Raw genomic sequence first — 25,817 nt, 5'->3', positions numbered from 1 at the left:
CGGGTGAGGCCGCGGGCCCCTGGATCCGGGTGAGCCTGGGTCCTGTGTCCGGGTGAGGCCGCGGGCCCCTGGATCCGGGTGAGCCTGGGTCCCGGGTCCGGGCGAGGCCGCGGGCCCCTGGATCCGGGTGAGCCTGGGCCCCGGGTCCGGGCGAGGCCGCGGGCCCCTGGATCCGGGTGAGCCTGGGCCCCGGGTCCGGGCGAGGCCGCGGGCCCCTGGATCCGGGTGAGCCTGGGCCCCTGGTCCGGGCGAGGCCGCGGGCCCCGGGTCCGGGTGAGGCCGCGGGCCCCTGGATCCGGGTGGGCCCCTGGATCCGGGTGAGCCTGGCCCCGGGACCGGGCGAGGCCGCGGGCCCCTGGATCCGGGTGAGCCTGGGCCCCGGGTCCGGGCGAGGCCGCGGGCCCCTGGATCCGGGTGAGCCTGGGCCCCGGGTCCGGGCGAGGCCGCGGGCCCCTGGATCCGGGTGAGCCTGGGCCCCGGGTCCGGGCGAGGCCGCGGGCCCCTGGATCCGGGTGAGCCTGGGCCCCTGGTCCGGGCGAGGCCGCGGGCCCCTGGATCCGGGTGAGCCTGGCCCCGGGTCCGGGCGAGGCCGCGGGCCCCTGGATCCGGGTGAGCCTGGGCCCCGGGTCCGGGCGAGGCCGCGGGCCCCTGGATCCGGGTGAGCCTGGGCCCCGGGTCCGGGCGAGGCCGCGGGCCCCTGGATCCGGGTGAGCCTGGGCCCCGGGTCCGGGTGAGGCCGCGGGCCCCTGGATCCGGGTGAGCCTGGGTCCCGGGTCCGGGTGAGCCTGGGTCCCGGGTCCGGGTGAGGCCGCGGGCCCCTGGATCCGGGTGAGCCTGGGTCCTGGGTCCGGGTGAGGCCGCGGGCCCCTGGATCCGGGTGAGCCTGGGTCCCGGGTCCGGGTGAGGCCGCGGGCCCCTGAATCCGGGTGAGCCTGGGTCCCGGGTCCGGGTGAGCCTGGGTCCCGGGTCCGGGTGAGGCCGCGGGCCCCTGGATCTGGGTGAGCCTGGGTCCCGGGTCCGGGTGAGGCCGTGCCCCCCCTGGGTCCGGCCGAGACCAAACCAGAGGGAGTCGGACCTGCATTATCACCATTTGTCCACCATCCAGAGCTGAGGGGTCAGTGCCGACATGTACTCATAAGGAACTGGTGGACATTGATATTGGGTCTCAAAAGAACTGTTGGTCCAGAAAGAAACTCACTACAGACTGATTCATTTGCCTGTCAGCATAACTATTAATGCTCGTCGCACATTCAATTCTTATAAGTATATCTATAGTGACACATGATTTCGCTCATCTAGGGGAAATGATGAACAACATGGACTGATGAACAAGAACAGAACCAGAAACAAGGAGGCACCGATCGGACTATCGGGCCTCAGAGGGAGGATAGGGGAGGGTGGGGGGAGAAGGGAGAGATCAACCAAAGGTCTTGTGTGCATGCATAAGAGCCTAACCAATGGTTAAGTTCAACAGGGGGTTGGGGCATCCATGGGGAGGGGTGTGGGATGGGAATGGGGGGATGAGGACAAATATGTGACACCTTAATCAATAAAGAAATTAAAAAAAAACAAAAAAAAAACAACAAAGAACTTCTTTGCATATATGCATAACCCATGGACACAGACAATAGTTGCAGTGAAGGCCTGGGGAGGTGGGGGGTGGGTATGGGGTGGAGGGATTAATGGGGACTAAAGGAGGACATCTGTAGTACTTTCAACAATAAAGATAAATTTAAAGATATTAGCGGGGGTTATCCATGCAAATTATATTTTGTAAATCAAATATAGGAAGACTTGTGCTTCTGATAATGTTTTCTGCTTTTGGATAGGATCTATTTTTTAATGAAAAGAATTTCTAAATGCCTTCCTCCTTAATAAAAAGAGTAGCAGAAAATGCATCTCTAAAATGAAAAATTCTTTTCTACCAGCAAAATAAGTGTATTTAATCATCCATTTTGACAGTTGTATTCTTTTTTTTAAAATTAGTCACAAATTGAGATGGGACACAGATGAAATTATGGTGTAAAATTATACTTTCTAGTTTGTGAATTTTATGATATGACTCTGTATACATCTTCAGTCTATTTTTCAAATAGAAACGTAAAACTATCAGCTTTTCTCTCTCTCTCTTTTTTTGTTTTGTTTGAAAGTCCAAACTATTTATACTGGAATAAACCATCTGAAAAAATTCCATGGTGGTTTGAAGTTTGAATTATTCTTTAACCATGAAATAAATGGCCAACATTTATATTTCTATTTTGAATTCAGGATGTACACAGAAATGTTTGATTTTTAAGAAGACCTAAAAATTGAATTCTTTGTAATTTTTATAACTACTTATTTCTCTCTTAGGTGGCTCATCCTTTGATTCGTAACCAGCTTGTAAATTATATTTACAATGGGTTCTTGGTACCAGTCTTGGCTCCTGCTCTCCACAAGGTCAGTGACTGGCTGATGTAATATTTATCTGTTTGTAGTACAACTAATGGAAACTGAGAAAGGCCAACATGGTGTAACTGACTTGATGGTTACTTCAGCTTTATTTCTCACACCATCTATATTCCTTAGCCATATCAAACAGGTCTTAACAATGGTGACAGCTTAAGTCCGATGGGATCTATTTATTGTCACGGAACATGGCATTTTGAATGTCAAGTAAGATAGTCTAAACCAGGATTGGCAACTAGACTGAATCCTGTGCTTGCTGAGGTCATGGATGGTGGCTACTTGGAACTCCCTGTTAAGCTGTTCTATAAGGCCACATCTGTCATAGGGGGAGCAAGGTTTACTATGGATGTGGAGAGGGGTGTGGGAGCAAAAGTCCCATGGATTTGCCATATTTCAGAACATAATGTTTTATTATAAAAATTTTGAGACAGCAAAAAATTAAAGTGAAGCCAAGTTAAGGTCTCATCAAAGGTTGGCTGTCTCATTAGCACCAGTCTGAATTCACTATGATGCTTTCATTTTGTGTAATAAGTCAGCTTATTCCATTGTGAGCTGTCAGGAGATACCCATGGACCTAGAATTCTAATTTTAAGTTCATGCTTCGCTAAGTAAAGAAACATATATAATATTTAGTTCAAGAGGATCTTTGTCAAGTTATTGTAAGTGCCAGCCTTGGTCAGGAGAGAAGCAAGGAACTACTTATCACATGCATTTGGATGGAATGCCCATTTTTCTACACCTGGAAGTTCCATTTCCATGGGCTCTCATTTTACACAATCCGAGATTACCTGATTATGGCAACTTTGAAGCCTGGCTGTATATGCTGATGAGAGCAGCAGGTCTCCCCCGCACCCCCCAAATCTCCAAAGTGTTTTATTTTGAGCAGATGTTACCTTGAAGGCAATTCATACCACAGATACCATGGTTAGTATTACAACTCCAGCGAGCCTTTCTGCATGCCCATCTCATAGAGCAGCAGGTCTTGGTGGAAGATGTTCATGTCTTGCCACTTAGTGCCTTTTGAGCACAGTGGCAAAGTTTTCCAAACAGACAGGGTATTTGCTCTGAATAGGACTTGTGTGTTACTTCTAGGCTCAAGAGGGACTCTTGGGTACGGTTTGAGATTGAGATTTCCAGTTTATTTTGTGGTTTGTGGGCACAAAGGGCCCACGTCTTTAAAATGAAAAATGCTTGTAAAATATGGAACATACCTTTGGAAAATACACCCCTGTATTTGTTTCCAGGTTGTCTTTCTGTTAGTATCTTGCTGTTCTGGGGATGGAGTGGGTGTCTTGAAGTGGAGGTCTCCAAGCCTCTGCATGAAGGAACCCAGCAGTGCTGTGAAATCCTTGGCAGTAATGATCCATGTACTCCCCTGCACATTTAGACTTAGTTCCACATTTATTCCCATCCTTTCCCCCATTGACCGGTTGACCTAAAATAATTTCTTATCATTTCCATAATAGCTGTAATTATAAAAATATTATTTGTTCAGTATATGTTATGGTATTATAATTAACCTACCTTAATGTTACAAATATTAATGTTAACTCTCTATCCATAATTGAGGATGAGATCCACCTCAGAGAGCTGCCATGAGGCTCTGACGGGTCACAGTGCTCCCCTTTATAGCACGCACCACAAGTGGAATTGAATCATTAAATGTGCAATAACTTGCTGAATGCCTGTCTCCACATGGTGCACCTGCTTCTTGGGGTAGGGTTCACACTTGTTTTGTTCACTGGGGTACCTCCAGTGCCAAGCACAGTACCTCAGATTTAGAGGTTGAACAAACAGCACACAAATGGAAGATGTTTGTCAGAGTGCCAAGCAGAGTGTTTGCACTGGGTGCATCTCCTAAGAATGGATCACAGAGAATAATAATAGCACCTTACATAGATTAACAAAGATTGTTCTCAATAATTCCCATAACTAAATGAAAAATTTTAAATCATGAAATTATTTTAATACATGCTTATTGTGAAAAAAATACAGTCAATACTGAGTATATAAAATGCAAAGTGAATGTTACCATACTCGATTTCTAATCCCTAATTAAGATTCCTTAACTTTTATCCATCTCAGACCATTTCTCCCAGGACTATTGAGCTACTAGAAAGAATATTTCCTCAATTTATTTTTCATCCTGCTCTTCATCTTTTTCTTTTGTTTGTGGTTAACAGCCTCTCCTCTGGCTCTTGGCTTCCGAAATGGTTGATGAAGAAAAGAGCCTTTTATGAATGCCAGGACAGGGGCTAGAAACAGATGAGGAAACATGTCCAGAATTGGGTGTTTCTTGAGACATTCCCTCTGGGAACAGTCCCCTGCTGTGTCCTCTCCTTTGATGTGGAAGCGATACTGGGCATCTCAAGTCTACTGCAGGGGCTCCTGTCCACGGTTTTCACCGTCTGGGTCTCTTGCCTTGACAGAGAGCCTGGTTTAATACCCTGAGTAAATTTCCCTGTGAACTGTCTCAGCCCCCAGTTTATGCAAAACATTCTAGTTGCCTGCCATCAGCGTAGGCAGTCTGTAGAGGTGAATTTAGTCTCTCTCGCATAAGTAATATAAATAAATTCATACTTAAAAACTTTACCACATCGCAATCAATACTCATAAACATTGTCTCCACAGCATTGCTCAACGAGAGCTGAAGTCATTACAGAGGGCTGTGGGTGGGAAAAGGAGGGGAGGGGGGATTGGCAAGTGAAGATAGTCTCCACCTTCCCTCTTCCCACTCTGTATTTTTATGGTCACACCTTCAGTGCAGGTTGTCCTGCTGTATGCTTTCTTCATGCAGTGCCGTGGGGCAGCCATTTGTTATCCTGTGTTAGTATGAAGCTAGGTTTGTGGGTTTTTTTATATGGGGCTGCACAGATTTCTGTAGTGTGGATATACAGGTCTGCAATCCTTTATTCACAACTCAAAAATGCAAACATCTCTGAAAACGGAATTTTTAGAATAATTGTCTTTGATGGCAAACCCATATCTAAACTGTCTCAAGGCTGTTTTTTGTGGTTTTTTTTAATCTCACTTGAGTTAATATTTGTGTGTTATATGGAAGAAAAGAAAATTGATGTATTTGATTTTAGAATTCTGCTCCAGATCTGCTGGGTTACGTCAAATATGGCAGGTGTAATATTACTTTTCTAATATATGAAATTTCGAATTCCAAAATGCATGGTCTCCAGGGTTTTGGATAAGAGATCGGAAGCCTATTTTGGACACTTAGGGAAGGATACATTTTTGGAGATAGGTTAAATCACACTTTGTAAAAATCACATTAAAGAAAATGATACCATGTCAATGTAGATCATTTAGGAGTTGGATCTAACCATAGCCAAGGACATCATGTAAAATTATGACTTTAGATTAATGTAACAGCCCCCATACAGCAAGAGCTAGCTCTGTCTCAGTATGTTTAATTGATCAAAGCTAAGTTATCAAGGCTGAATATTCATTGACATAGTTGTATTAGTCTGTGTTCTCAGTGGAGTGGATGCCAAGATAGGTTCAAAGTGCAAGGATTTTGCTAGGGGAAATGCTGGTGAGAGAGAAAATAGGGAGCGAGGTGGGGGAAGGCTGGGGGAGTGGTCAGACTGCAATGCAATCTGACCCCCAAGTGAAGGAGAGGGTGTAAGATTGAATGGGAGTGTTGCAGGCTGCCGGGAGGAGGCCTGTGTTTCCCAGGGACAGGTCTGCCAAGCATCCCCACTGCACTGTCATTGGCTGTGAGGAGCCTGTGGGAGGTGTGGGAGCATTTCAGTGTAGCCACGGGGCCCTTGGTCACTTAGGCTCTCTGTAGTTAGAGGTCTAGGTGGTGGATTCCTATGGCCACTGTGTTTCCACATGGTTGATTTCCATGGTGTTCCTGATTGTAGCTGTCAAAAAGATAGACATATATATTTGCTTAATTTACAGATCTCCTCTTTTTGTGTGTGCAAAACATTCCAGAGTTCAAATGCTCTCTCGTGCACGGGGTCATTTTGGTAAGGATTAGCTTGAGAAAAGAACTTACTAATCAGTCACCAGGATTATGCTTCAGTCACAAACAACACCAACGTCTCTTTATGTTTTTGTTCGCATGACATGTCCGTCTTGGGGTGTGGAATGAGCAGCTTGTAGGTAGCTTTTCTCCATGATATCCTCAGTCAGGGACCCAGGTTGATAGATCTTCAACATCTGATATCTCTGGTCATAATGTCAGAGGGGAGAGGCCATAGTGAATGGCCCGCTGGCTTTTGAAGCTCCCGTCTGGAAGTGACACATATCACTTCTGTTCTCATTTCATTCTCTAAAGCAAAGAAAATCACATCTGACCTCAGAGGGCAGTGCAGTTTCATTTTCTCAAAAAGAAGAGAAGTCTAGAATGTGATCATCAGCCCTAATGACTTTTGTCAGATGGCACCCACTGGGTAGTGAGGAGAGTCTAAAGGAGTATGATGTTTCAATGATCTATTGATGTGTGATAAGCTGCCCCCAAACTTAAAGACTTATACAATCATTTATCATTAGAATAAAGCACAAGTCTCTGGTTCAGGAATTAGGGCAGGGCACAATGGGGACAGTTCCTTTCTGTTTTATGATGTCTGGGGCCTGAATAGCTTGGGGCTTGGTGGAGATATCTCTCTCTCTCTCTCTCTCTCTCTCTCTCTCTCTCTCTCTCTCTCTCTCTCTTTCTTTTTCTCTCCCCCCCCTCCTTCTTTCCTTCTTTCCACAGAATCTCTCCCTGGGGCCACGTTGGGCTTTCTCACAGCATGGCAGCTTCAGGTAGTTGGATTTCCTATATGTGGGTTGAGGGCTCCTAGAGACAGGAAGTAGAAGCCTCTAGTCTGGAAACTAAAACAGTGTTGCTTCTGTCATATTTCATTGTTCATAGTAGTCACAGAGCCCACCCACTTTCCAGGGGAGAGGACATACCGTAGACCCTACCTCCTGATGACAGGAGTATCAATTTGAGCCCACATCCTGGGTGGGTTTACCATGGTTCCCACCTCTAGGACTGGATGTGTTTGTTAAGGGGCAGAGAACTATATAGAAAGGGCCACCTGATAAGAACCATGAACTTCTGTGAGGGTCACAACCAAATCTGAGGCAAACTCTCAGAGAGGAAGTCAGTGGAATAAAATAAATAGCAAGACTTTATTCTCCTTCCTTCCTCCGATGTCCTGGTGGCTGAACCCAAATGGAAACCAGGTGGCAAGGGATTCATGGGAAAAAGTGGTCCATACAGGTCAACTGAGGCCCTGTGCAGGGTGAAAGATGGAGAGGGGCAAATGGAAGGCATCCAGTACATTTATTTACTAGGGTCAGCATTTTAGAGTAGTAATTAGCATGTATAGATGGCATCTATAGAGTGTGTTTGGAAATGCTTAAGTAAACTCTGTTTTAAAATTTCCTAGAAACACATAAAGGAAGTCTATTTTTTATAGTTCACTAGAGGCCTGGTGCATGAAATTTGTGCACGGAGTGGGTGGGGGTGGGGAGGTCCCTCAGCCAGCTTGTACCCTCTCACAATCCGGGACGCCTCGGGGGATGTCCAACTGCCAGTTTAGGCCCGATCCCAATCCCTGTGGGATTGGGCCTAAACCAGTAGCCAGACATCCATCTCGCAATCCGGGACTGCTGGCTCCTAACCACTTGCCTGCCTGACTGCCTGATCGCCCCTAACCACTCACCTGCCTGCCTGATCACCCCTAACTGCCTCTGCCTGCCTGCCTGATTGCCCCTAACCACTCTGCCTGCCTGCCTGATTGCCCCTAACTGCTCGCCTGCCTGCCTGCCTGATCACCCCTAACCACTCGCCTGCCTGCCTGATTGCCCATAACCACTTGCCTGCCTGCCTGATTGCCCTTCACCACCTCTGCCTGCCTGCCTGATTGCCCCTAACCACCTCTGCCTCGGCCCCCGCTATGGTGGCTTCGTCCGGAAGGACATCCAGAATGACGTCTGGAAGGTTGTCCGGTTGCCCAGTCTAATTAGCATATTATGCTTTTATTATTATAGATAGTTACCACCCAATTCTATGTATTGAACCTTATCCTTTGGAGCCTAAAATCATGGTTAGACTTGAATGTAACAGGCAGATATACTAACGACATACTAGACATGAATGTTTTCTCTTACTCAGTCTTCAAGGACCAGCTTAAATCTCACTGGCTCCTCAGCTGTCCCTGACTTTGGGGGTTCTAGAATTTGTAGCTCTTAATACCTGTATCAGTCATTTTGAACTCAGCATATGCACTTTTGTATTATTTGGTGTATTCTTGGTATTTGACTCTGTGTTCCTATCTCTATCCTGAGTCTCTGGAAGAGTATATCTATGGTTCCCAAACCATGTGCCAAGGATCCGTGGGGGTTCTCAGTGAACTCACAGGGACGCTGCCAGATATGTTAAATTTATGAGGAAACACAGTGACATCTGTCCGATACTAAGTGAACTCCTAGCTCGAAATAGTTCAGTTTCAGCATTCAATACACATTCCTTTCAATATGCTTATACCTTTGCAAAGCTGAGTTTGGGGTGGGTCCTGTTCTTTAAAGCAAATGCACATGAAAATCCGTGTGGGACGGAGTGAGGTTGGTAGTGTCCAATCTGATTCCTAGGTATAAGTGACCAACAGGAAGTGAATTGTTAGGACTTAATGACACATTAAGTTGCTTAGTCTTAAATACTTAATAAAGGCATGTCTGGGTATTTCTTTTGGCTTCTGAGTGCTATGAAAAAAATTTCTGATATACTGAAGGTACCATGGACTGAAAGTGCTTTAGATCCTCTGGTCTGGAAAGAATGATCTTTTATGCTCTAGAGCAGGGTTTGGCCAGCTATGATCTGGGGCCAAGTCTGGTCTGTGGTTTGTTATCGTGTATCTTTTTTTTTTTTTTTTGTATATTTTATTGATTTTTTACAGAGAGGAAGGGAGAGGGATAGAGAGTTAGAAACATCGATGAGAGAGAAACATCAATCAGCTGCCTCCTGCACACCCCCCACTGGGGATGTGCCTGCAACCAAGGTACATGCCCCTGAGTGGAATCGAACCTGGGACCCTTGAGTCCACAGGCCGACACTCTATCCACTGAGCCAAACCGGTTAGGGCTGTTATCATGTATCTTGAGTTAAGAATGGTTTTTATATCCATTGAAATATAAATAGATAAACAAAATGTGATACACCACACACACACACACACACACACACACACACACACTCACACACTCACATACACAGAGGAAATTCTGACACATAGATGAACCTTGAATTGTGCTAAGCGAAATAAGCCAGTCAAAAGCAGACAAATATCACATGAATCCATGTATAAGATGTACCTAGTGTAGTCAAATTTATAGACAGAAACCAGAATAACAGTTACCAAAGAGGAAGAAGTAATGAGGAGTTATTATTGAATAGGTACAGTTTCAGTTCCACAAATGAAAAGAGTTTTGGAGATTGGTTGCACAATAGTGTGACTGTACTTAACACCACTGAGCTGTGCACTTAAAAATTGTGTGTTTTACCCACAATTTAAAAAGAAAGGAATATACAACAGAATGACAAACCCTAAAATATTTATACTTTGGCCCTTCACAGAAAATGTGTGCCGAGTCCTGCTCTGGCGGGTAGCATGGTGCTCTGTATATTTTAGATGATTCCTATATGTTTGCAGATGATGGTAGTAGTGGAAGAAAGTCCCCAGTTAGAAAGAGATGGCCTAGTGAGAGGATTATCAAGTCCTTTTTGTTCTGAAGGCAGTGATGAGGCTGAGGAGCAATAGGCAGAAACTGAAGGAAGCAGGATGATTGGCTTGGAAGAGTCTTTGTCCAGGTGTGTTGTTTAGGGGTCCCGGGCTGGCGGGAGACCAGCAGACAGTTGGGGACAGCAGCTGAAGATGGCTCTAGCAGGGACAGAAAGGAGACTGGAGGACTCAGTCATATTATTTCTGTCACGTGTCTTATGAACTAGGATGGTCTTCTGTTTTGTGGGTTATAGTGGCTCCTTTATTTGGAGACTGGTAAGAAATGAAGGGAGAAACGTGGGGCTATCTGTAGTAGTTGAAGGTGGAGACATCGAGGATGTTGAAGTAAGGGATGGATGGAAAGAAAAGCGATCACACACCATTCTTTTCTGCAGGCAGCTCACAGGCATTAGCAGTAAAAACTGTGGCCTGAGAGAAAGTTTGTACCTCTGGTTTTTGCAAAAAGCAGCTAGCTGTGTTTCATTCAGCAAATTATTCCACATATGTGTGCCTGGAAAACCAGCAGCAAAAAAATCTACCAGAAAAAACGATTTTTCCACCATCTCTGCGTGCTGAAACCATGCTGGAACAGTATACATGTGTAGAATGATTCAGGCATTTCCTTAAAGGCCTGTGTGCTGGGTTCCTAAAAGCCACATTGGAGCCCATTTGTTTTACAATCTTGTCTTCCAAACACATACATACATATTCATGAGCTGTATCCTGTGAGCTCAGTAATTCATAGCTTATTGACTTAGGTTGATGGATGGAAGTTTTTGGGGGACTAGAGAAGAAAAGATGGAAATTTTGAGAGGCTGGGAGCAGCCACACTTGTGAATCACCCACTTGCTATTAATGTGTCTGTGGGTGGGGTGGGCGGGCACCCCTTCAGAGCCCAGTTGGGCTCTCACTAGCTAGGGATGTTTTTAAGTTTTATGAAACTAGTTAGAGTGAAGATTTTGAGAGAAATTAAATACAGTCCTCAAATGATCATCATTAATAAATGTTAATGAGCTATAATTGGTGCTGAGTTTACGGGAGGAATACCTAAGCCTGTATGTCCTGCTGTTCTTAGTCTCCAGTAGAATGAGCAGGGCAGCCTGTCACCTCACTAAGCTCCACTTCCACCCATCCTTCCTCCTGCATCTCTAGTCTGGGAGGTGGTGAAGGGGCTTTGGGTGGCCGGAGGGCAGAGACAGGTCCCTGCTGGCTCTTCTGACAGACTCCCTGTTGCATTTGTGGGTACGGAGCATGTCGGCGCTCTTTGTCACTGCTGTCATCTGTGTCACTTTCTGTTGAAAAACACTTTGAAGTCTTAGGTCTGGTTTCCACTAATGATGTAAAATTTCACCAACCAGTCATTGCTTTCAGTGGGAAGTTGGAAAAAAAAAAAGGAATCAAAACCATGGAATTAGGATGCCATCTTGACCCTGCCATCTTGGCACTTTGAGATTTTATTTATTAAGTTTGGTGGTTCTTTGCTAAATCCTCCGTTATAGTTTTTTTTTTTTTTTTTTTTTTTTTGAGTTATGGAAGTGCCCACTAGACTCCAGCTCTGGGGAGAGCTATACTAAAAACTGTAGTGGGATAGTATTTTGGTCCCTCCATTTCATATTTCTACTTATGCATTTCAGTAATTTGCTTTTAAAACCTGTTCTCTAGGTTAGTGACCCAAGATGTTGGAACACGAAAGGCCTCTGAATGTTGTCCTGCTCTGTTTTCCGCTGGCTCCTTGTTCCCTTTTCTGTAATGATGTTGAGCTCTCCTCGTTCATATGGAACTTTGTTTATTACCCTGCCTGCAGTAGACCAGTCACTTAAAGGCTTCTGTCCTCCACGTCGCTGAAAGCACAGCGGTGTGCCCACCTGGACCCACAGGCTGCTGGTCTGGTGCAAAGTGATAGGATCTCAAGGATGCCCTGGAGCAGAGGGGTGTTTCGCACAGAAGCTGCGGCTGTTGTCTCAGCCTCTCCAGCAGGTGCAGTGGCTCCAGGCAGGGAGGTGCTCACTCCCTCAGGGCCATCTGGCAGCTGGGAAGCCCTGCGCTGTGTGCAGAGGCCTGAGCTCAGCCTGAGAGCTGGTGCACCTGGTGCCACCTCATGTTTATATTGCGTTGTGGTTCCCGTTTGATGCGGGAAATCCATTTGTGACTGAGGAGCTAGTGGAGCCCAAACAATCCTGTCTTCTCAGTTACTCCGAACTGAGAAGAACCGTGGAAGTGGAGAGGCCACAGTACAGATATAAAGATCACTGTAGTCCGTCAGCGATGGCAGTTGAACGAGGTAATTAAAAGGCCCAGTCCTGTCTCGGGCCTGCAGCTATGTAATGTGGATCGGCAGTAGCACTATTAAACTTGCTTGAAAAATCATATTAAACAGGCTGGCTCTAGACAGCCTAAATTAATAATCGCCCTATCCAATGAGAGCCAGCTATTAAGTAGACCTAGAGGATTTTAGTGGAAGTTATAAGAGTATTTGACTTGAAATACTTGATTTATTAATTGAAAACGGAAAGTTAGCTTGTGCCATTGAATACATCCAATTAATGCATTGTATTCAAATAAAATTTTGGGAAGGAGCACAGCTTAACAGTTTTTAAATTGGGGTTTGAGGTTAGAGAGATGTTAGTTTGAGTTCTGTTGTTTCACTAGCAGTATGACTGTGTCAAGTACCTTCATCTATGTGTATATATTACTTGTGGGTAATAACATCTACCTTATTGGTTCTTGTGAAGAATAAATGAAATACTGCATTTAAAGTACTTATTGTCTCTGGTACTTAGTACTCAATATAACCTATTAACCAGCTGAATCTCTGAAATGAAACATCCTTCATATGATACGGTATATTATTGGACAGTGAATTTTATGCCATTTTTAGTGCTATAGTATTTTTATTTTAGACTAGAGGCCCAGTACACAAAATTCATGCATGGGGGGGCGGGGTGCGGGGTGGGTAGAGTCCTGCAGCCCAGCCTGCACCCTCTCACAGTCCAGGAGCCCTTGGGGGATGTCCGACTGACAGTTTAGGCCCGCTCCCCATGGGTCTAAGCCAGCAGTCAGACATCCTTAGTGCTGCAGCGGAGGCGGGAGAGGCTCCCGCCACCACCACTGCGCTCGCCAGCCTTGAGCCCGGCTCAGGGCTTCTGGCTGAGTGGCGCTTCCACCACCAGGGAGCAGCTCCTGCATTGAGCGCCTGCCCCCTCGTGGTCAGTGCACGTCATAGCGACTGGTCGTTATGTCGTTGGGTTTATTTGCATATTAGCCTTTTATTATGTAGGATAATACGCTCATTGTTCCTTAACACATTTTTACCTTATTTCATAGACAGCATGACTCTGGACTTACTCTTTCCTCATTGCTCTCAGAGTGTGGTGTCAACTCAGTTGTTCCTAGAATTAGTTTCCTATTTATTTTAAATTTCAGTGTCAGAGGTTCTCAAATCTAAATGTGCAAAGGCAATTACCTGGGCACTTTTTACATGGGAACTCCTGACTACTAGAGATTATGGTCTAATAGGTAGGGCTGAGGCCCAGAGTTTGCACTTTAGCCAGGACCACGCTCGCTTGATCACACGGATCCATGTCCTTCTGCGGGTACTCTGGCTATTTATGCTCTTTCATTGGATGAGGATGCAGAAGACATGGGTCCTAGTTTTGTGTGTGATCTCCAGGGCCTTAACCCAGTTAAGGATCCAGGTTTTTCATCTGTGGTAACCCCACTGTGTCAGCCTCCCAAGGCTGGTGGCCATCAGATGAGGAGGAAGATGACAGCGCTTTGGGAAGCACTGGAGCCTTTTCCAAACCAGCGAGGTATTAGAACTTGGAAACGGTCTACCCCGCTTCCCTCTGGAGCTGTTTTAGCCATCAACGCAGGTGACATAGGTCAAATACTTGGCAAAATTTAAGGACTTACTAGTAGTAGTAGTAGTATCTAAAGGTGAGTAGTGAAAGGAGATTGTTGGGTTCTTGTCTAAGAATGTATGTACAGTGTTTGATTGAGGGAAGTACCTCCCATTGTTCAGAATGCTGGACAAGTGCCATTATTACTACGAAATAACTCTGCTCTCCTGTGTGATGCTGTCAAGATATGTGGGCAGTGAGTGATGTCATTACCATAAAAACCCAGACGGAAATGCCATTGACTTTGCAGTGGGAATACTGTCTGATGTCCTGCATATCACAGAGTATTATAAGGCATCATCGTTCTACTGCTGACGCAGTCCCACCAGAGCCGTGAGCAGAAGGGAAAACGTGCTCCTTGTAATTGGAGGTTACACAATATGGATGGTGTTGCCAGTTGACTGTAACCTTATTTCTTTTTTCCATTTTCTATATTCTAGGTTACTAAGTGGAATGTTTATATTCTACACAGATGTTTAGATCCGTATACAAATATACTTTTTTCATCATCAATATATAGAAAAGCCTAAGAGAACCTGTTATTTATCCCAGAGCTATCATGTGTGAACCAGCTGTGGCTCATAATGAAATGTCTACTGTTTATTGTGGAAAGCCTCTGAGAATGTGGGAACTATTGGAAAATTTACTTTTTTTCTAAAGAAAATCTTGTAATTAATATCTAAGCTTTCATGGTAAGCTTCTAGCCTACTTGAAGCACTGGGTCTTTGAATATTTTGTGAACAGGGAGGTTCCAGATAAGGCACCTAGTGTGTATTCAGCTGAGACTTGGCATATTGTTATGGGAATGGAAACCTAAATCTTTCCTCCCATTTTGCATATTCACAGAACAAATAGGGAACGGATTGGCCATTGGATATCATCACTGTGGCTTAAAGCCAGCCTCTTGGTGCCTTGGAGGTATCCCTGTTCCTCTTCCTGTAATGACACTGAGCCCTACTTGTTCTCTCTCTTTTTTTTCCTGTCAGTTTATTTTTTTCCCCATTTTATTTTTAATTTATATTCCTTATTGTTTAAAGTATTACATAAGTCTCTTTTTCCCCCCATTGACCTCTCCCTGGCCACTCTCACCCCCGAGCACATGCCCTCACCCCCCTACTGTCTGTATCCATTGGTTATGCTCATATGCATGCATACAAGTCCTTTGGTTGATCTCTTACCCCCGGCCTTCCCTCATAGGTTGGACAGTCTGTTTGATGCTTCTATGTCTCTGGTTCTATTTTTGTTCATCAGTTTATGTTGTGTATTTTATTCCACAAATGAGTGAGATCATGTGATATTTATTTTTCTCTGACTGGCTTATTTTGCTTAGCATAATGCTCTACTTGTTCTATGGAGCTATGTTTTACCATGCCTGCAGTATCTCTATAATGCTGGATCTAATGCTATGCCCAAACAAATAGACTTAAAATAGAGAGCAAAGGGGAAGGAAATTTATTCATTGACATAAACCTAGCCATCAAGGTATCCAGCGAACAAGTTCTTTGCAAAGGGTTTATATGGTGTGGACTTCAGAGTCAGACTGCTCCGATTGATTTCCCAGCTCTGCCACTTGCTGTTTGCCCTTGGGCAGAACCTTGACCCTCATTGAGCCATCTTCCTCATTTGTAAAATGGGGGTGATAATGATAGTGCCCACCTTATAGAACTTATAAGGGTGAAATAAGCTGATACTTTAAAATGGTGCCTAGCACAGAGTGAGTGTTAACTCTATTATTACTGTTTTTGTTTTTCTTATATACTTGTTGGAAAATCATAATTTTAGATTACTGAGCTGTCTTTTCATTGGTATATAATACTCTAATGTAATATTTTTATTTTATCTGTAATAATATAAAATTTGGCATATTGCCAGGAGGAAATAGCTAGAGAACTATAGACATCAAGGTATTAGAAGAAATAACTAAGTGAGACTTCTTAGAGTCCAATTACTGTAACTTTTTCCTAGGTTAATCCCAAACTTCCTCCCACTTGCCTCTCACAGACTTACTTCTCCATTGTCCTGGGCCAGTGGTTGGCAAACCGCGGCTCGCGAGCCACATGCGGCTCTTTGGCCCCTTGAGTGTGGCTCTTCCACAAAATACCACGGCCTGGGCGAGTCTATTTTGAAGAAGTGGCGTTAGAAGAAATTTAAGTTTAAAAAATTTGACTCTCAAAAGAAATTTCAATCGTTGTACTATTGATATTTGGCTCTGTTGACTAATGAGTTTGCCGACCACTGTCCTGGGCCATGTGCTGTACACTGAGTGTGAATTAGCCTTCTAGTTAAATGCCTGTGCTTATGCTTTTCCTCTCCTGGAGTTGCCTTTCTCCTCCCACCAGGCTTATCCAAACATTTCTCATCTTCTAAGTGTCCAGACCACATGCCCCCTCCTTCTGAAAGTCTTCCTGATCAAGCCAGGAGTAGGCAACCACTCTTCACTTCTTCAGAGTTTGGTTGGTGACACTTTGGGTTTAATGCGTCTTACTTCTCCTACCAGGTGGTCAACACCATGAGAACAGAGACCACACATATTTCCTTGTTCATTCATCCATTGAACTCATATTACAGCAGCATCTGTGGCACACCTCCTTGTACATAATAGGTGTTTTTATGTTTTTTAAATAAGTGAATAGGTGAACATAGATATGGTAACGAAGTATAGTTGCATGTGTGTAAAGCTAATGTGAAGGAGTGAGAGAGAAAGCTGGGGAGAGATTTAATAGTTTAGAGCTGTTGGGCTCTAGTCAGGTTGATGAACTGATATTGGGCTGACAGCTGGCACTCGGGGATGGCATGGAGTGAGAGAAAAGTGAGGTACGTGAGGGGAGGGGTGTTTAGCATTGGCTAGAGATGGCTGCTGCTGAAAGTGAGGCAACTCTTAATTATTGTGGAAGTCCAGAGAAATGTTGCTGATAAATATTGCTGGATAAATAGAAAGAAAGATAGGGATATTTTATAAAAATAATCAAAGGAAAATGAACAAAAAAGGTTTCTGAAGGATCAGTGATGGCTCTAAGATGGATGTTTGAAATGTGCTCTCCACATCTGGAAATGAAGTTGTATGATGTGGGCAAACTTTACTGTTTTGGGCTTATGTTGCCTATGATTGGCAATATGTCATTGCCATGTTTAAGTATTAAGACATCAAACTATCTGGATAAGCATATGTGTATTTATATTTGTGTTAAATGCTTTAATATAGAACTAGTAGATGTAGCTACGCAGTTTTTCCTTTGAAGGTATAATTCTGTTAGAATTTAGTAGTTGAGAGTTTTGAAGTCCATAGATTTCAATGTCATAGAGGAGCTGTATGTAGAATAAGGGTAAAGGACTCTAATTTGTCTCCATGTCCTTATTTCCTAACATGCTCTTAGCCTGATGCTTGGCACCCAGTAGGCACTCCATACCTGCTTTTCAGTAAATGAATTAATAACATCTCATCTTCTCAATAAATGAATTACTAATACCTTAGTTTAATGTCCTTGCCAAATCCACACGGAGAGATTAAATGGGAGATGGAAACACAGAACATTATGTACTCATAGAATTTTAGTACTAGACATCATTTCAGAGATTGTCTAGTCCCAGCTCCTTGTTTTTCAGATAAAGACATTGAGGACTGAAGAGGTTAAGCAACTTGCTCACACAGCTGATACCAGCCAACCTTGGACCAAAACCCAAATTTCCAAGTCTCGAAGCCTTAGTATCATCTCTTTTCATGACCCTTATCCAAAGCAAATCTTAATCCCATGATTCCTTCCATGGCATAAGTTAACTCCTGAGCTCCCAATGCAGAATTTAGGAAAAAGTCTCCTTATGCTTTTGTTAATTCAATGGTTTCTTAGAAAGGAAACCCCCTTCCTTGGAAGGCTGCTCTGCCTTGTGTGGCTGCTTGGGTGCACCCCTGCTGGAGTTTTTCCTCAGCTCAGTCTGCTCCAGAAGGAGAGCTTGCACCCTCTAGTGGATCTAAGAGGCTCTCAGGTCTGAATTTTTGGTGGCTCTACTTTAAAAAGAGAGGAACAATATTTTTATGTAATTAATATGTAGATTCTCACATGCAACCCTTTGCTCATATCATGAGAGTGATATCATATCTAGGTTAGCAGCTAGAAATGATGGTGTGGTCACTTTGTGCCTCATAGTGCTACAAACAAGGCACCTTACTGACCCTCCCCCTCCCCCTCCGGCTCTTCTCCTCCCTCTCCCCCTTCCCCTCCCCCTTCTCCTTTTTCTTTTATGGTAGGAGGGTAAGGAAGTGGGCAATATATCAACCTTGCTTTTTCAACCAGTGCTTGGATTCTCTAGGTCATTTATTCAAACATTAACTCTTCCGTAATGGGCCTTCCCATCATAGTTGAGAACTAGTCCAATCCTGCTATTATTCCTGGGAAATCCAGTAGTACTCCATTGGGCAATTAACATATTCAGTCATGTACAGTAATCTAGTACCCAACTGGATAAATGAATTTGGGGAAGTTTCCAAATTACCCCTTTGTTTTCCTTCAGTAGTGATTTTAGATGTTTCATAAGCTCTGCAAAATACTTACGTGGCCAGTGGCAGAAGGTGGTATCTGTGAAGCAGGATAAGTTGATGACTGAGTGGGTAGCACAGGGGATCTCACCACTGACTTTTCCCTGTGATCTGAAATGCTCCTTTACCTCCCGGGCCCGAGTTTTCTTTGGGAAGAATGTGATCGGTCATCTTTTTATTTGCGAAGTACTGGTCAACCAGCTGTTTTTGTTTGTTTGTTTGCCTTTTTTAGCTTTTGTCACTCTATCAACAGAAATATTTTTAAATGGCACCTTAGCACCCCTGCAGTACAGTCATCTTTGTCATACTGGGTCCGTGGTCGGCAAACTGTGGCTCGTGAGCCACATGCGGCTCTTTGGCCCCTTGAGTGTGGCTCTTCCACAAAATACCACGGCCTGGGCGAGTCTATTTTGAAGAAGTGGCATTAGAAGAAGTTTAAGTTTAAAAAATTTGGCTCTCAAAAGAAATTTCAATCGTTGTACTGTTGATATTTGGCTCTGTTGACTAATGAGTTTGCCGACCACTGTACTGGGTCATTGTGATAGAATCAACAAGGGAATCCTGGCCTCACTTATGGAGATTCTGCTTTAACCATATCCAAGTGGGGCGTGAACATGGCTATTTAAAAAAAATAAATAAATAAAAAAAAAATATATATATATATATATATATTTGATTTTTTACAGAGAGGAAGGGAGAAGGATAAAGAGCTAGAAACATCGATGAGAAAGAAATACCAACCAGCTGCCTCCTGCACACCCCCCACCAGGGTTGCGCCCGCAACCAAGGCACATGCCCTTGACCAGAATCGAACCCGGGACCTTTCAGTCCGCAGACCGACGCTCTATGCACTGAGCCAAACTGGTTTCGGCGAGCATGGGTATTTTTAAAAAGCTCCCCAGGTGGTTCTAACATGTAGCCAGGGTTGAGAACCACCTTGCGAGTGTTGTGCATCACTGGATTCCAAATCAAGTTTGAACACTGGAGATACATATTTGAAAACCTGCATTCTCCTTGGGGACAGCAGTTGTCCTGTGTTATGACTGGAGTAATGAAGTTATCGGTGGGTCTAAGTGACTCCATGTTTACATGTCTAGTTGGTAGGGATGGAGTCAGTCCTGATGCACGATCCAGGTCTGAGGAATGGGAACTCTCCAGGGACAGCCAGGAGTAGTGAGGGCCGGAGTTTTGTGAGTGGCAGTTTAATGCATTATTGTAATGGTTCTCATCTGAGTACATTGATTCCATATTGTTGGCACTTGTCCCAGTGACAGTTGGGATGTTGGTGTCTCACATTAAATTTTTTTTTCTCTCTTGTTGGTTTTAAGAGCTTTTTTTTTCTCCTTTAGTTCACTTCTCTCTGTGGTTTCCTGGAGTCAGGTGCTCAGGGAGTTGTTTGGAGAAGCTGTTTTCTGGAGTAATGTCCTGATCTGTCACTGGGAGCAGCTTGCTCCTGAGACATGTAGCTGAGTTGGTTGGAGGAGGGATGTGATGGTAGAAGGACAGACATGGGTGTAAATACTCCAAAATGCTGTAACTTTAACTCATATAACAGTGTCCTTGACCTTCATCAGCTCACATAGTTGATATAATTATTTAATTTTGAAGTATTTCTGCTCTGTTTTTAGAGGGCAGGGGATGAGAGTGTTATGGAATTGTTAGAATTCTTGTCCTGGCTTCTCAAAATAATATAAAGAACATGAAATTTGGTATCAGGTAGACCTGGTCTCAGATGACTCTGGCCTCTGCCACTGATTGTGTACTTTTGGCTCAAATTTTGAGCCTCAATTTTATCTGTCATATGAGAACCCTAATACCCATCTTATGGGACTAAGGCGAATTAACTCAGGTAATATGTAGTAAAGCACTTAACACAGTGCTTGCCACAAAAATGGGACTCTAGCTATTTCTAGAACTTCTGTTAAGCCCAGCTGGCGTGGCTCAGTGGTTGAGTGTCAACGTATGAACCAAGTGGTCACTGTTTGATTCCCGGTCAGGGTCAGAGCACATGCCCACGTTGCAGGCTTGATTCCCAGTGTGGGGTGTGCAGGAGGCAGCCCATCAATGATTCTCTCTCATCATTGATGTTTCTTTCTCTCTTTCCCTTCCTCTCTGAAATCAATAAAAATATATTTTAAAAAATTTTCTCTAGAACTCCTATTAATAGTAGTAATAACTAATGATAGTGATAATTAACTTTTTTTCCTCCTTTGGAAAGGTGCCTGGGATATAAGTAGCTTCATGGCCTATGTGTCCAGTTGTGCTTGTGGTAGCTGAGCATTGGGGTGGCAAAGGACTGTCAACAGAGGTCTCAGCTGGGAAAGGTGACTCAGTCTTTGTCCTCATATAAGCAACTCCTTCTTGCTTAGTCTCATCACATAGTAATCACTTAAAACGTAGTTGTTCCCCTGAAAGTTCATTTCGCTGATAACTCATCTGGTATTTATCTTGCTTACTAGTATTGACCTTAGAGGAAGTAGAATACAGATTTTTATTTAAACAGTGTGGAAGGGAGTTAGTAGGGAAGAAGGGAAAATAAGATTTTGGGGGATTACTTTAGTATAAGTTATACCTTGTTGCCCTGGAGTGCTGTGGGTTTTGGACACCCCGAAAGGACTGGACCATTGGGAAGCTGAAGAGATGTCAGAATGGGGGCCTGGAAGGTGGCAAGGGCCCAAATACAACAGCCATCGATTCTGAATCGCTATTGAGTTTCCTGGTAGGACTGCCTGCGTGCTGCCATGTTGGATTCATCTCATTTGCAATGAATTGGCCATGTCTGGAGTACAGTAGCAATGAAGTGGCCTTGTCTGGAGTACAGTACCGTGTCATTGAAGCTCTGGGCCTAAGTGTAAAGCATTTGTATGAATCAGTATAAACTGAATATGCAGTTTTAGAAAAGTCAGTATATTCTCATTGAGGTAAAAAGTTGAGTTGTGACAAGTGGAGGATTATGGAAAATGAATGAGGCGCACAGAAGACCAAAAGAGCACCTTTATTACCAATTAAACCGATGCTGGAGAATAGGGTTTATGCCTGTGGACAAGATTTCCTAATGTTGAAGCCCAGAGTTAGAGAAACTCACCCAGGCGCACCACAGAACCAGCGGTGGGAGGAGCGTGCACTTCTTGCTGGCAGCCTGGCTCACGGAAGAAAAGAGAGAGGAAGGGACAGGCTCATCAAAGTGACCAGTTCCGCCTACTCCCGCAGGGAGAGCTATTGAGGGAGGCAGAGAGAGGCCAGACTCTGCTGGGAGATCCTGCATGGGGGAGGAAACATTCGGATTGGAGACTTCATTTTTCCCTATCAGCTGTACAAAAATTCCACCTTTCTAACTTCTAGCAAATTTGGAAGTAGAAATTCATATTAAAAACATAAATAGGGGTAATTTAATCGTCATTTCTGTGCCCAAGAACCTATAATGGGTCCCTGTTACCTGTAGAAGATAGCCCAGTCTCCTTCAGTTATTTTTGAAAATTCCTCCTAATGCAACCCCATCCTGCCTGTTAACTTCCCTTCTCTCATGATTTTCAAATGCAAACCTGATGTCAGAGCAGTATCCTTATTGTCTTCTAGTCTTACTACCATGTTCCTACTTGGATTTTTCTTTCTTCTTCATGCTTATCTGCCCAAAATATATTCATCTGTTAGTCCCAGTAGAGTCCCCATATGGGGCTAAAGCCTGGCACATGGGTAAGCACACTCTGATTTCTCTCATTTTTGTTACTGAGCTTTCACTGGGACCACACAGTTCACTTCTTTTGTGTATCCTCAGCTGCTAGTATATTGTACACATGAAAAGCACTCCATTATGCAATTGGTTAAATAAATGTATCAAAAGAAAGCTGTTAGCACCCTTATCACTACATTAGAATAGAGTTCTGTGTTGATTATGCTGAGAGATTAATTTAACAAGGCAAAGAACTGAAATTAGCTTTTTAAATTATTTTTTAAAGTTTTGTATTTCCTCCATTTAAAGAAAATATGTATTTTTTTTAAATTGATTTCAGAGAGGAAGGGAGAGGAAGAGAGAAATAGAAACATTGATGATGAGAGTTGATTGGCTGCCTACTATATGCCCCCCACCGGGGATCAAGTCCTCAACCTGGGCATGTGCCCTGACTGGGAATGGAACTGTGACCTCCTCAACCCATGAGCCACTGAGTAACACCGGCCAGGCCTTCCTGTACTTTAAAAAATGTTATTTATTAATTTTGAGAGAGAGAGAGAGAGAGAGAGAGAGAGAGAGAGAGAGAGAAATACTGATTTGTTGTTCCACTTATTTATGCATTCATTAGTTGCTTCTTGTATGTGCTCTGACCAGGGATTGAGCCCACAGTCTTGGTGTATTGGGATGATGCTCCAACAAACTGATCTACCCAGCCAGGGCCTGAAATTAGCTTTTGTTTCATGTTACTGATATGGGATCAAAGAATCTCAGATTTTTGAAACTGAGACCATAGATCATCTGGTTCAACATCACCATTTCACAACTGAGAATAGTAAGACTCATGATCTGAAAAGAAATATTCAGAGTCTATGAGCATAATATATGTGAGAGGGATAGAGGATACAAAATAGGCGATTTTTGAAAATTCTTTAACATTATCCACAGCAGGGTTCATGTGGCTGCTCTGTATTTACATTAGGAAGCCCTCTTAGAGTTCTAGAGTGTTCTTCTGTTATCTTGTAGAACCTCACTTCTTTATGTTGCAACAAAATTTGCAGAGGAAGACACTTTTCACAGAAGCTTCCACCCCATCTCATCACGAACTGTGCTGGGTTACACAGCAGGCAGGCCAGACACCATGGTTTCACAGCCGTAGCAGTTGAGACACCAAAAGATCCCTTGCCCGAGGTCACCAGATACGAAGGATTAAAACACAAGTGTTTTATATATGTCCACTGCAGTCCATTTTCTACTACCTTGTGATACCTTTTTCTTCCTTAAATTTTCATTTGTACAGCTTAGAAAGGAAGCACATTTTCATTCCATCATCAGCAAAGAGAAAGAACAGCTACTATAAGTAGTTAGCCCTCCAGGGTAGAAAGTTAGGAGCCAAACTTGGAGGAAGGACAGCCTGGCTTTGGGAGTGCTGAGAGAGGGTGTGTCCTATGCCAGCTCGAAACAGAAAGCAGGAGCTGACACAGGGGAGGAGGGTCAACTAGCTGTCAGCTCCTCCCCAGTCCCAGGCAGGTTTTCCCAGGGCAGATTCAATATTCATTTTATGTTGTAGAGACCCCACAACATAAGTGATCACATTTCACTGTTGTATAAAAATTTCAGACAAAATAAGCACAATGTTTTGGTTGTTTCTACCATTGTTTCTTTCCATTAATTTAGAGTACTTTAGGTTTATAATTTAAAAAAATTAAACTTTAGCATTGGCTCTTATTTGTTAACTAGCGTACCCGTTGCAGGAAAAATCCTGCAATAGGGTTTCCTGCTGCACTCTACCCCACCCTGCCTGCTCTCCTCCCTGGTCCCCCGCCCCACGATCTCTGCCAGCCCCCCTTCTTTTCTAACTTCTCCGCCAGCCCGCTCTCCTTCCTTCTCCCCTGGCCCCGCCTCCGCTCCTCCCTTCTCCCCCGGCCCCACCTCCGCTCCTCCCTTCTCCCCTGGCCCCGCCTCCGCTCCTCCCTTCTCCCCCGGCCCCGCCCCTTCTCCCCTGGCCCCGCCTGCTCAACTTCCTTCTCCCCCGGCCCCGCCTCCGCTCCTCCCTTCTCCCCCGGCCCCGCCCCTTCTCCCCCCGGCCCCGCCTGCTCAACTTCCTTCTCCCCCGGACCCGCCTCCGCTCCTCTCTTCTCCTCCCCCGGGCTTGCTTGCTTCTCTGCAGCTTTGTTCCCTTCTGCAGCTCTCGGCTTCTTTCTACGCTGTCGCGATATGCAAATTAGCCGCCATCTTTGTTGGGATAATTTGCATATTCGTCCTGATTGGTTGGCGGGCGTGGCTTGGCTGGTGGGCGTGGCTTGGGCGCAGCGAAGGTGCGGTCAATTTGCATATTTGTCTATTATTAGATTAGATTAACAGATTAAGTAAGTACATCTATATTTTTAAAAAATAGTTTTCAAACACCGAGTCTTGTCACATGAATGAATCAAAAAGTCAATTTGGTGGGTGGCAATTAGCACTTAAAAATGGAATAGAAAATATCAGGATACATTGTACTTGGTAATGTTAAATATTGTATGTCATTGTGAATATAATTCTTATAATGGGTCCTGGGTTTTAACAAGTTTGAAAACCATTGTTCTCATGCCTGGGAGGATTATTTGGAAAATGGGTTAGGAGATCAGTCTCTACTTTATCATGGGCTGCAAATGTTATTTGGCCTTCTCTTGATGTGAAACATTAATTTATCAATTCAATTCACTCAACAAATAAATTTTGAGCACCCGTATATGCCAGGCACTGTTTTTAGGCTGCGGATGAGATCTCTGTAGCGCTTTACTCAAAAAGGAAATTGTCTTATTTTCAGAAAACTCCCTTTATGTAAAAGAAAACTCGCTTTAATGATCCTTCCCTATTCCATACACTGTGCTTACACTTTCCTGGCCAGGATATCTACAGCCACACCTAGATGCAAAGGAAGTAGAGATATGCAGTTTTTTAGCTATAAAGTTAGGGTTTATTCCCAAGGGAGAAATTCTCTATTGATGGGAAGCTAGAAGTTTCTGTTACTATAATTATTGGAAAAACATAGGCTGGACAGGTATAGTGTTGTAAAGGTTGCCCACTGCACACGGATGCCCTGCCGAGGGGGCCATCAGGGGAGATGAAGTTCCCATTCTGCTCACCAGGCTGTGTGCCCTTGCAGCGGCCTGTGTCCTTAGGAAGTGGCGCCACTGCTATCTAATTGGCAGAAGGCACCTTCTGCTCTGGCCAAGCCATCTACTCACCAAATCGTGGGCCTGGGCCACTACTCTGCCCAGGGAGGCACCCTTTTTCTAATTTGCAGAAATGCCCCGTATGCACTGGTTTGGCTCAGAGATTGGGTCCCAGGAAGCCTAGCAGTAGGCTTACGTATTTGACCCTAAACGTAGCTGGCTCAGCCTCTTTTCCTAGCATAGTGCTTCCCACTTCACTTTTACTACTTTAAAAATAATAGAAGTTCGGAGACAACACTTATTCTTCTCTCTCTCTCTCTCTCTCTCTCTCTCTCTCTCTCTCTCTCTCTCTCTCTCTCTCGTCTGAACCACTTCAGGTGC

The 25,817-nt window shown here is 44.3% G+C and overlaps 1 protein-coding gene across 6 annotated transcripts in view; it reads left to right on the top strand.

Moving 5' to 3' along the window:
• FHIP1A (FHF complex subunit HOOK interacting protein 1A) overlaps positions 1-25,817 on the top strand; it is a 215,329-nt gene that overhangs the window by 145,130 nt on the left and 44,382 nt on the right. For all 6 annotated transcript variants that reach the window (XM_079770882.1, XM_079770881.1, XM_079770883.1 and 3 more), the window contains one exon: positions 2,353-2,439. In XM_079770882.1, the coding sequence (XP_079627008.1) occupies positions 2,353-2,439 (87 nt within the window). The remainder of the gene's footprint in view (positions 1-2,352; positions 2,440-25,817) is intronic.

Source organism: Cnephaeus nilssonii, assembly GCF_951640355.1.
Source record: "Cnephaeus nilssonii genome assembly, chromosome: 5".
NCBI classification, from domain to species: Eukaryota; Metazoa; Chordata; class Mammalia; order Chiroptera; family Vespertilionidae; genus Cnephaeus; species Cnephaeus nilssonii.
The sequence above is the reverse complement of the archived record's forward strand: the minus strand, read 5'-3'. Positions and strand labels throughout refer to the sequence as shown.